Source organism: Schistocerca gregaria, chromosome 1, assembly GCF_023897955.1.
Source record: "Schistocerca gregaria isolate iqSchGreg1 chromosome 1, iqSchGreg1.2, whole genome shotgun sequence".
In the NCBI taxonomy this organism is placed as follows: Eukaryota; Metazoa; Arthropoda; class Insecta; order Orthoptera; family Acrididae; genus Schistocerca; species Schistocerca gregaria.
Genome location: NC_064920.1, coordinates 298,708,413 through 298,721,650, shown reverse-complemented (window position 1 = coordinate 298,721,650; position 13,238 = coordinate 298,708,413). Strand labels below are relative to the sequence as shown.

General features: G+C 37.0%; 1 protein-coding gene across 1 annotated transcript in view; it reads right to left on the bottom strand.

Moving 5' to 3' along the window:
- Positions 1–8,342: 8,342 nt before the first annotated feature.
- Positions 8,343–13,238, bottom strand: part of LOC126342040 (39S ribosomal protein L20, mitochondrial) — a 28,381-nt gene continuing 23,485 nt past the window's right edge. Inside the window, exon 4 of the mRNA XM_050001822.1 lies at positions 8,343–8,585. Within this exon, the coding sequence (XP_049857779.1) occupies positions 8,478–8,585 (108 nt within the window). The 3' untranslated portion in view covers positions 8,343–8,477. The remainder of the gene's footprint in view (positions 8,586–13,238) is intronic.

Genomic DNA, 13,238 nt, shown 5'->3' with positions numbered 1-13,238 from the left:
TTCACAACATCACAGTAGGTACTTCCCTTCTGCACATTCATGCTATGACCATTTGTTAGGCACACTGTGACGGACAAGATTGATAAATATTATCCTATGCCACTGCAAGGCCTTCTAATTAATTATTTCAGTTTTTATTCAGGTGTTAATTGTTGTCATTATGCAGGTCTATTCACCCCCCCCCCTCTCTGCCGCCACCACCACCACCACCACCACCACTTCTCCTTGCTGGACATACACACAATATACTTTGGAGCTATTTCAACTCCCAGCATGAGTTTAAGAGACACCACTGAAACCTGAACAAACTTATTCTGCTGGAGGTAGCAATATAGAAAGGCCCTCCACTTTAAAGAAAGCATGCAATAGAACTTGAGAGTGCAATACTGTCATGTATTTGGGAATTTGAGTTTTTTGTCGAAGAATGACAAGACTAAGACCATGAAGTCGACGGCCAAGAATAGCACAGAGAGTGAATGTTATGAGCACAAGTAAAGTGAGCTCAACTTAATATTGATGTACAAAGCCAGGATCATCTTTAACAGCAACACACAACTAAACACAGTTCCGAATCATAGTCCAGATTCAGAAAAGCCAGTAACAGTTGTATTTGAGAACTGTCAAAACAAGTAGGCCAGTGATGAAATACAAATTACCAATCCACCCACCAGAACAGGTATGTATTTTCTGGAAAGGGGTAACAACCATCCCTATGTGATGTGTTTGCCACAATCCCTGGAGTTGGCAACTTCAGTAATAGATACAGTGCTGCCATCTTGGTTTTATTTTAAATAGCAAGATTGAAAATCTTTAGTGGTTCTGAAAAATATAGTTGTTCCTTAATGACAAGTTACCCCAGAATATGATGCCATATGCCAATACTGAATGAATTTAGGAAAAGTAAGTGATGTACAACATTTCATCTCCAAAATCTGATAATCACCACACAAAAATCGCAGACCTTTCACATTAAAGAATATGCAGCTCATTACTACCAGTTTAGATTCTTATCAATACAAACACCAAAGGTTCAAATGGCTCTGAGCACTATGGGACTTAACATCTATGGTCATCAGTCCCCTCGAACTTAGAACTACTTAAACCTAACTAACCTAAGGACATCACACACATCCATGCCCGAGGCAGGATTTGAACCTGCAACCGTAGCAGTCTCGCGGTTCCGGACTGAGCGCCTTAACCGCGAGACCACCGCGGCCGGCACAAACACCAAAGAATTGAAGGCCCTGTTGTTAGTCATATCATACACTCTTAACTAGCTTTCATGGCTATTTTCAAATATGTTGTTGTTGTTGTTGTTGTTGTGGTCTTCAGTCCTGAGACTGGTTTGATGCAGCTCTCCATGCTACTGTTTCAAATATTAACATACTGAATTACATTATGGACATTAAAATTTTTAAAGACAAAGTTATGATCAGCTGTTATTGGACTCAGAATGCAACAGCGTATCCAAAAGCAACGAGGTACCACAGGCATTATTGTACGAGTGCTGAATTTTTTAAAACTTTCCGCACAAAGTGCACTGACAGTTTGCAAATTAACAAATGCTGGCACATTGTACATAGTTTACTGTTATCATGTTATATGTGGGCCTCATTGCATCAAGATGTACTTTGCAACATTTATGATAACGAAAATTAGTTCCAACCAACAAAGATTCCAAGACTTACCAAGCGGGAAAGTGCCGGTAGATAGGCACAATGAATAAAACACACACACAGAATTTCGAGCTTTCGCAACCGGCGGCTGCTTCGTCAGGAAAGAGGGAAGGAAAAGGAAAGATGAAAGGATGTGGGTTTTAATGGAGAGGGTAAGGAGTCATTCCAATCCCGGGAGAAGAAAGACTTACCTTAGGGGGAAAAAAGGATAGGTATATACTCGCGCGCCCACACACACACACACACCCATACATACATACACAGACACAAACAGTAGTGCCAAGGCTCGATATACAACATAGACAGCTACAAACAAAACTATTCTTACTTCACATACAGACATATTCAAGAAATGGAAGTAATTAACAAAGGATAGCTGCTGACCAATTAGGTAAAAGAACATTGCATGGACTCTACAGACGAGGACACAGCAATCAGGCCAACAAATTTAGCTTAGATATTATTAGCAACATAAGAGATAGCAACTGCAACTTGCAGAGGAGCCTTAGTAACTAACTTAGACAGACAGCAGACTGACGGACAGACACACTATTAAACTAGGCACATATTTAGAGCTATCTTCTGTATAATAATTAAATATTTTTGTTAGAATTAATCATAATTGCTTGACATTACTTTTATTTGTTTTATTTTGTTTACTTTTCTACTTTTTTTAAAAGTCTTCTGTCTTTAGTGAAATCTGCAAGTTTCTGTACCATGAAAACTCCAGTCAGTAGAAGACAACAATGTTGTTTTTGCCATGCGCACCTAAAAAACAAAATGCGGAACAAGAGACACATGCACAAACAAGTACTCACTTAGGTAATATTTAACTCAGGCCCGGTAATCACAATGAGAAGGATGTACACTTAAGTCCGAGCTTTTTTTAACACTTTTGCTGCGGTCACCGGTGCAGGCCTCCGACGCTCGAGGCGAGCACTTGTAAGCGCATGTGAGGCGAGCACTTTTAAGCGCATATGAGCTGAGAGCTGAAATATTACCCCTGCGAAACCTGCAATGTCATGTTGCACACATACGTAATATTGACAGCAAATACAACGTCTGTGCAAGAGATGGTACTAGATATAGAAGTATGCTTTAGCTGCATGCCAATAATGTGATAAATGCGCATGCTGTCTGGCTACTATAAGCATCATATGCATTTATTGCAAACAATTCTAGCAATGCCTCTGATTTATTGATTTTATTGCAAACTGGAAGGAAAATGCAATTCAAACAAGCAATAAATCCACTCCATTGAGAAAGAATGAGTGTCTGAAAACACCAAAAGATTTATAAAATGGAGAAAAAGAAACAGGACTCGTCTGAAATGTGGTGCTATGGAAATCCAATCCCATATGACAAGTTTGCAAGGTGTAGAGGTGATGTTTTTATAGAAAACCACAAATAAGTCCATATACCGTACAGAAACCTCATGATCTGAGCAATCAATGTAACATTTTACTTGCCTATCAAATAAAAGAAATACAAACATTTTACAAAACAAACACAAACAGATCTTCCTCCAAAGATACGACATCCCATTAAATTACGGATGTGTAATTGTGCAGCAGTTCAAACAGAATCCAGGTTTGTTTGCACACATGTGGTGTATCCGTATGCTTGCCCCGTTCCACACACATTGTACATCCCTTCCTCATAGCTTGCTTCTTCCCTTCAGTTGCCTCCCACTTTTGCACAATGTGTCTGCCTTTATATTTGTTACACACACTTTTTGCAATGTCCATTGGTGGAAGTACTCCCTTTATTATTTGTATTCTATAATCGTACAATGTTATTTTATGCCCTGAGTAGGTAATGCGAATTGAACATTTGCATGTCTACTACATCTGGTCCGGCCTATCAGTCCCAGACAAACAACTATTGTATCTGATAATTGGCGTGGTTTCAAGACTATTTGCTGGTGTGCATTCGGCACACATCCCACTGCATTAGGATATTCTGTGGAAATATGGGAGACCTCTCATCTACCCTTCCATTTGCCGATCATTAAACTGTCAGAATATCGTGCAATAGTGTTTCTTTTCCCCAGTTTTGCGCATACCATGTCTTTAACGATATTTCTCCTATTTACCCTTTTGTCCCGGTGCAATGTGTTTTTGCATTCAACAGGATTTTAGCTCAAGCAAAGCTGTTGTAAAAATTGTAAATGTGATGGACTACTTGCAGCTTCTCTTCCGACATATGTAATACTATCTTTTCAGCATGCCTTTTCCCCCCATATCACCACGCATCCCCATGTACACAGTGCATTTATTTATGAAACCGTCTGGGTTATTTAGCATGTACAATTTGATGCCATATTTATTCCTTTTGTTCTTTATATATTGTCTAAATTACAATCGTCCCCACTAAAGAATCATCAATTCATCTAAAGGTCCCTTCCTGGATAATACACCTGACACATTCTGTTGTTAAAATAATTCAATATAGGGTGTACCTTATATAGTCGATCATCTTGTTTCGGGTCTCCTGACTCTGGATTTTTCACAAAATGCAGTGAGTGTAAGATGAGAAAATATCTGTATCTGCCCATATTCATTGCTATTCCTCTATTTTCGAACAGTGGGTCTTTCTTCCAGTAGTCTTGTAATTGGGCATATTTGACATTAACTATATGTAATGAAATACCCAGGAAGACCAGTGTTTCTCCTGTACTTACAGGTTTCCAATTACTAATCCTAGAGACCTCTTTTGTAATGTTTGCAAATATATTGCGTGCATTACCGTTCCTTTCATCAACTACAAGCTGCGGTATGTCATCTGTAACCAGTAGCCTAAAGAAACCATTTTGGGGTATTGCCAGCAGGATTTATCTGCAAACATTCTGCTTTTGTAAATGGATGATACTGCATCTCATGTGGTTCTTCATGCCAAGTCACACCTTGTTTGCTTACTTCCGCGAGCACGGTTCTTTATCATCAGTGATTTCCTCACCATTGTCGTCCAATTCTGAACTGTCATAGAACATTTGATGGTTCTGCTTCCACACTGTCATCATTGTGGTATGCTTCTGCAGTCTCTAAATTCCAGCTACCCTCCTCTGGTTCGTCCCCTCTGAACTCAACATCAGTATCTTCTAACACACACTCATTAACTCATGGTCAGTATAGTATTGACTCGTCCTACTCTTTTTCGGGTTAGAAGGCCACAGTGTTGGTTGATTCACCGCCACTGCAAACAATGGACAACACAAACGACTAAGTACAAAAACACGCAACTGCAGACAGGAAAACATTACTTGATATTTCATTGCTTGCTTGAACTAACATGAGTGCACAACGAAACAAACTAAACTGAGTACTCAGCTAGCAAACGCATCGCTTGTAAGCATTACCCGCACTAGCTTATTGATGGCGGAAATGCTTATAAGCGTCAGCCGCAACAAGCGTGTTAAATTCTACAGCGCTGTCATATCCTATATAGCAGTGACATTTTATGATAGTCTCCATTGTTGTTGCAGACATGGATTTTTTGCTGGTCTCCATTTCTGTAGCAGATATGGATTTTTTGCTCAGTGTTTAATATGAATATATTTCTCCTGTGTCATTGTAGTGAGTCTTTAGTCAAAGACTGGTTTGATGCAGTTCTCTATGTTAATCAACCTTGTGCAGCCTCATGAACTCTGCATAACTCTTGCAACGCACATCCATCTGAACCTGTTTACTGTATCAATCCTTTGATCTCTCTCTACATAAGTCACTCTACTGCCCTCCATTACCACTGCAACATTTCCTGATAGCTCAAGGAGGTGTCTTGTCAATTGAGCCCTTCTTGTAGTCAAGTTGTGCCATAAACTTAATGTTTCCATATCAGTTATTCGATCTGTGACGAAGCAAGTTGGAATATTTTTACTTCCCCTCTGCCTCCTTAAATTCGTTTTTTCTCTTTTGACTAATTTCCACTAACATACATGAGTATAATCTACATAGTCATAAAAGAGAAAAAAATTGGCACTCAGTTTTAAAGAATATAACACCAAATCTAATTTTGTGCTTAGTTTTATGTATGTAATTGATTTTCTAATTTATTTTGACTAGTCCTAGATAGTATGTTTTGTTGTAGGGTGAAATCAGCAATTGTTTTGTAACTTAAATTCTATTGTTGACTTATAAACAAATATAAATTCTGTACTAATTGTAAACATTAGGAGGAACAACTTATAGTATTCTTGAAGGATCTATTTGAAAACATATTAGTAAAGCCAGCCCTTAATTCCAAAGTAATTAACAATTTTGGCAAAATTATTGTTTGCATAACAATATTTGTTAATTTCATGATATAAACAAATAATTCGGCCTAACTCTTGCAGTAGAAGACACTGTTAAAAAGAACCAATTTTTGGATGTATTCAGTGAATTTGATGAGTTAAGTTTTAATTGCAATTACTGTAAATTTACCTTCGAACAGCGTATAGTTTCGGCACCTATTATTGTGAGGATGTATTAGGCCCCGAATTTTGGTCCTGAGTCAGTCAGTCCACAGCTGAGTTTCAGGCGAGAAACCTGTATTGTTTAAATCAACAACAATGCATCCGTGAAATAAGTGTAACACAATTAGGCCATGTGTTCAAACAATGACAGTGTCTGTTCCATGCATACCTTGTTATTCTTCAAGAACCGTGTGGTTAGGTTTTTACTACTCGTAGATGTACAGTAGTAAACTATTTAGCAGTATGTGGATGTTCGCCTACAAACTATTAATGAGGCTTATGGAAAGTTAAAACAATAGTGCACTGGTCATATATAATTGTGTATTATTGTGGGGTTGTGAACACCAAAAGTAAAGTACTGTGAAACGGAAATGTGCACCTGTCTGCTACATCATTTAAAGTAGTCAATGTTGTACTTCCAGAACCCATTTTTCAGCCAGTGTAGCAACGCAGTATATTGACACGGAGGACAACACACAAAGAAATAAAAGTAGGCAAACCGCTACATATTGCCCCATCTTTCACTTCTGTATAAGGCTACACTACAAGCAATAGCTTCAGAAATTTATATTTGTTGTTAACAAATCATTTATCAGAAATGTTATTACTGCTGTTGCCAATCTGCATTTTGGGTCGTCTCTACATGTACCATCATCAGTTATTTTGTTTCCCAAGTAGCAAAAGCCATCTACTGCACTATCCAAGGGCTCTTCCAAGTTTTTCGCCTTCTCTGACAGAATTATGTTGTCATCAACAAACCGTAAAACTTTTATTTCTTCTCCCTGAACTTAAAATTCCTTTTTTCAAATTTCTCCTTAATTTCCTTTATTGTTTGCGCAATGTGCACACCGAATAGTATGGGTATGGACTACAACCCTATCTCACTCCATTTTTCAATTGCTGCTTTCATTTCATGCCCGTCAACTCTTAACAGCAGTTTGGTTCCCGAGTATATTTTAGCTAACCTTTCACTTCCTGTATTTTATCCCTATTACAAATGCTGCAAACAAAGGTTTGCATTTATGCACCCCATCTTCTAAGATAACTCTTAAGGTCAGTACTGCCTCACATGTTCCTACATATCTCCAGAAAGCAAACTTATCTTATCCAAGGTCATTCTTCTGTATATACACGTTATGTGCAACCTCGAGTTGCTAGTATGAGTTCAGTAATATTCACACCTTGCAAAACCTGCCTTCTTTGGAACTGGAATTGTCACATTCTTCTTGAAATCAAAATATTTTGACCGACATGTATTTTGCAAACCAGGTGGAATGGTTTTGTCATGACTGAACCTACCAATGATCTCAATAATTCTTAGAGAATCTCGTCCACACCAGGGACCTAACTTCAAGTTAAGTTTTTCAGTGCTCTGTCAAGTACTTCTTCAATTATCATGTCTCCTCATCTTTTTCTATTTATTGTCTTTGCCTTACAATAGCCCTTCTTTACACTTCCTTCAGCTTTCGACTTTACTTTATGTGCAAACTATTGCCCTGTCTTTCAACGTTCTGATATTTGTACAGCTGCTTCTCTTCTTCCTATAGGCAGCATATATTATTCTCTTAGCTATCCATTCTTCTACAGCCTTGCAACTGTCCTCCAGCCATTGCTCCTTAGCCATTTTGCACTTTCTGTCAATATTTTCAAATGTTTGTATTTCTTTTGTATGCTTTGTTTTGTGCAATTTTTACATTTTCTATTTTCATCAATAAAATTCAATAACTCTTGTATTATCCTATGATTTCTATAGTCATCTCCTTAATTTTCTATTTTTCTACAATTTCTTCAGTTTTAATCTAAATCATGGTCAGATTTCACATGTGCCCCTAGAAACCCTTCCAGTTTAAAATCTGATTTCAAAACCTTGGCCTTATGTTTACATCAACAGACCGAATCATACAGGTGTGTTCTGATTTCTTACATGTGTACAACCTCATTTTATGATTCTGATACTGGACTTCCCATAGCTTCTCAAAGCTTAAAGAAGTGATGAACTGAACAAAACTTATGTTGTTTTTTTAAAGCACTGGTCAGGATATATGAAGTGAATAAACACCAGAGCAACTGCTACATTTACTGTTGTCCAAAAGGCTATGGCGACGGACACCATTCCTCCACAGTTCACATCTGGATTTCACCACAGCAAAGTAGAAGTGATGAAGAAATAACAGTTGGCTACTTATTTGTGAGATACATAAAAGTAATTAAAATCTTATTTAAACTGTTTTATTGTTAAACAAGAAATAATACAAACAACAAGAATGTCTGGTGATGCACCAGATGTGATTAAACAGTTCTCTTCATTGTAAAGAACTGGCCAGCTACTATGATGCACAAATTAAACACTATTTGAGCATGCCCCTCGTGATAACTCCAGCAGGAGGAGATCCAAGATCTGCTACCCCAGCCAGCCCATCCTCTGATGCCTTTTTCCAGGACAGATTCACCAACGACTGCAAACAGAACATGTACATTTACACACAGAAATACATTGCACACTTTTCAAATTAGATATGCAAGGAACAACTCTTAACATCACTGAAATTTTCACTCTGCAGCAGAGTGTGCACTGATATGAACCTGCCTGGCAAATTAAAACTGTGTGCCAGACCAAGACTTTAACTTGGGACCTGCATTTCACAGGCAAGTGCTCTACCAAATGGGCTTCACAAGCATTGCTCACAATCTGTCCTCACAGCTTTTTGGAAGGTAGGAGATGAGGTACTTGCAGAAGTAAAACTGTGAGGACAGGTCGTGAGTCGTGCTTGGGTAGCTCAGTCGGCAGAGCACTTGCCCACGAAATGTAAAGGTTCCAATCTCACATCTTGGTCTGGCACAGTTGTAATCTGCCAGGAAGTTTTAGATCGTAACCTGTTCCTTGTACTAGCACTAGCAGGAGGAGTGGTGGTAGAAGTATACATCCAGAGACAATGTACACTGTACTGAGTTTCATCAGAAAATATATAGAATAAAAATGTTAACAGTAATAATAATAATAATAATAATGCTGATACTAAAAACATGATGTACAGTGCATAGTACCCTACACAAAATCTCATTCAAAATTACACATATAACTTTGATTTCTTATATAAATGTACAAAAAAGATATTTTACATGGCATACACAGTTGACAATTACATACAAATACACAACAGTTCTAACACTTCTGTTTGAAATACTCATTCACATCATGGCAAACAGTTTCATAATGTGTGACTGATGAGTTACATGAAAAATTATTTACTACAAGGTTATTGCAGGTATTCTTCTACACTATTATAGCTGGTTATTAAAAATCTGAACACTTTCTTAAAAGAAGACAATTTCTTCTTTATTTGTGCTGGAAGTTGGTTGTACAATCTAGCACCTTGAATGTTTGTTTGTTTTTAAGCCAAACCCTACATTTACTCTTTTTTTATATGGCTGCCATTGCACATTCTTGCACTGTAATAATCAAATGAATTAGTTTTAAAATTTTCTATGTACCTTTTTTTATATATTAATTAACCATTTTTGGACATAACAGCATGGTAAGGGTAGAATATTTAGATGTCGAAATAACTGTTTGGAGGGTGTTAGCCTTGAACTGTTAGTAATTATTCTAATAGTTCATATTTGCAGAGTGAATTGGATTATCATTTGTGTCTTATTACAACTCCAGAAGGTGAGGCCATAGGTAATAACAGAATGCATGTAAGCAAAGTAAACAATTCTGCTACACCACCTACTACACACACCACTAATTTCATGGGCTTCCCAGTCTAAATTTTCATTTACACACACACCTAATAATTTTGTGACAGCTACCCTCTCAATATCTTTATTTTGTATTCTGACATCCATGTCATGCTGTGAGTGTTAACCTCCAATATATACAATTAGTTTTTTTTTTTTTTAAATATGTAAGGTTAACTTATTTTCAAACAAGTTTTTTAAATATTGCATAGTCATTTATGTAATTTACTAAAGATTTCTGAGAAACATGTTGATCATCTTTTACAACAATGTCATCTTTACTTAACATGTCTGTTTATTTCTTTTTGCTACATTCCACATTGATTTTTATTTGTTTGCTGCCCCTCTTAATATTTGTGAAATGTTAGGCAATTAACAAAAACATTTTAATACAAAGTTACTTCCTTTGACAGTCTCTCCAACTAGACAATGAAATATGTGGAAAGTGAAAGAAAATAAGAATAAGCTACAGACGAAAAGTGCTTTGAGGCCCTGTTTACAATAAGAAGCCAAGGCATCAATCATCTTAAATATTATTTGTGATTTCTTTTGTACATTGGTAGGACACAGCCTTGATGCTGTGCTATGTTTCCTGGTCACACTGTTTTTAAACATTTGCCAACCACCAACATACTTTTCATGGACACAAACACTGAAACTTTTTTTCCTTCACATATTAATAATCAAACACAGTGTGATATTTATACCTCTGCTCATATATCCGAACACCATGTTTGAAATTCTGCAATAAGTAGTCTTGCTCACTGCTAATAGTTTATTACAGAATTGTAGTAAGAAACAAAATAAAAACTGTTACGTGTTCAATGGCATTTTACCTTAAAGATTCTTGTAATGCTTAACTAACTACAACTTCAGGTGAAAAAGCGGATTCCAGTCTCAGATTCAAAGTGCAATAAACAACCTAGATTCTTGCAATTTTTTAACTTTGTTTCAAACTGCACCAAGTTTAATAGAAGCAAAATTATGCTCCATCCACTGTAACACAGAAAAAGATGACACCTGCTGTTCAATAATAGTGAATGTAACCAGTCCTAAGTGATGTACATGTTTTCATAGTTGCCTGAAACTGCAATTGTGAGTAAGTGTGTGTGTGTGTGTGTGTGTGTGTGTGTGTGTGTGTGTGTGTGTGTGTGTTTTATTGTTGATGAAGGCCTCAATGGTCGACGAAAAGCTTATTTGTGACAGTCGTTTTATTGTGCTTATCTGCGACTCAGAATTTTTGTAAGTAGTAACTTTCCTTTTCATAATATTATTATATGTTTTCATATGATGGTTTTAACTGAAGCTAATACACAATATGGTGTTTCTGAATTTCAAAAGAATGAAATATTTTCATACCAGTTACTAAGCAAGATTTGACTGTTTTGTACATAAAACAATTTGTCAGAAAATAACATTGATCATTTATTTCTTCAATGAATATCTACAACATGAATAATAACATATCACTTTTCAACGAATTTGAAATGAAAATTAATGCCCCACTGCTGACAATTTACAAATTTTACATATCCACATGGAAAAGAAGAATTTTCCCAAACTTCTTGTCGCCTAGTTCCTTTTTGGGGTAGTTACGTGGCACTTATCAGAAAAATGTACAATGTGAGACACTTGAAACTGAGAGATGCTCAATTTTTTTTATGTTTTCATTTGGAATGTGTTTTTTCACTTTGAAAGTAAGTCACTTTGGTACTCTGGTACCATAAATACTGTGGTATTGTAGCATACAGTAAATATGAAGCACAGAGCGATAACTAATTTTATATTCTCCAGAAATTGAGAATCATTACCCTGCTGAATCTCTTACATCATTTTATTTATCAAAATGACACTAACTGGCAGAGTCTTAGTGTATGGGCAGCTATGGCATAGTACAGTGAGTTTTGACGAATTACTAATAAAATTCTGTCTCATTCACATATCTCCACACTTTATGTTGAGATAAGTGCCTGCTAATTTCACATGTTTGCAACTGAAAATCTGAATACCCCATCAAGCATGTCTTCAGAGGAGTCACCATCTTACTACTAATGCTCCCATCATGCCTCCAATAGCGTGATATTTGAAGGGCTCCACAATGAATTTAACTAACACATTAATAACAACATGGGAAGTATAGGTTGCTACTCACCACACAGAGGCGTTGAGTCAAGCACAGGCACAACACAAAAAAATATTAGAAAATTTAAGAACTATTTGTGCTTTTGGACAAATTTCTTACTCAGAAGTAGAACACTCATACATTCAACAATAGCAATGCGACACACACACACACACACACACACACACACACACACACACAGGTACTATAACAGAACACCAGATAGTGTCGATAAGTAGATGTATGAATGCATGGGATTTATAGTATTCTTTTTTGTTGTGCCTGTCTGCAATATGAAGCCTTCACTACGTTATGAGCAGCAACCTATCCTTTCCATAGCATCATTATTCCATCTTAGACTTATTTTCTACAACACACATGCCATTTGGCATTCTATTTTTTTCCGACACATTAGAAAGGTCAGGAGACCCTGCCAGTCATTTATCACAGATGGCTACTTTTATTCATAAATCTTCAAAATCTTTGTGGGCACCTGTAGATCAAAGTTACTTGGCCACAGAACAACTCATTACTTACACAGTTCATTAACCAGTGTACAAAAACAAAAGATTTAAGAGATACACCTATGAGTAATATAAGATAATAAAAGAATTTACACTACTGTGAATAAAGAAGAGTGTGCCACAATTTACCCTATCAAATCATGCGTGGAAATTTGATTCCTTATATTTTTAACTTGTCCAAGTTCCAATGTGTTCACTGAGTATAGTTTCCTCATGTTTAAAGTACTACTCAACAAAAGTAGTAATATACAGTGTGGTGGGAGAAGTGGGCTGGCCAAAAACTATCAGGAGTTGCTGGGGTAATGTAGCCACCAGTGTAAGATAGGTTGATTGTCTTAATTTTGGATTATCGGGCATGACGCCACCCACTCTGACCTGGGACTCTCCCCATGGGTACCTCCCCACCACAGCAGTGGCTGCCTAGCAGTGTAGTGATTGCCATGAGTCATTGCACTCCAGATTGGAAATTTGCACATACTCTTTAGCTTACACAGGGAGTCTTCACCTCTGGCACCAATCACGCATTCTATGAATTGCCATGGGGCTACAATTGTGTGGGTACCTTACAACTCCCTTCCCTTACAATGGTTGGATATCTGGTTAGGTTTTCTGTTCCTAATTTGGTCCACACGCACAATAGATATGATTGCACAGTGAATGGAATTGACAACAGATTGGGACACCTTCCCAGCAAGATTTGCACTACTATAAAAATTATAAAA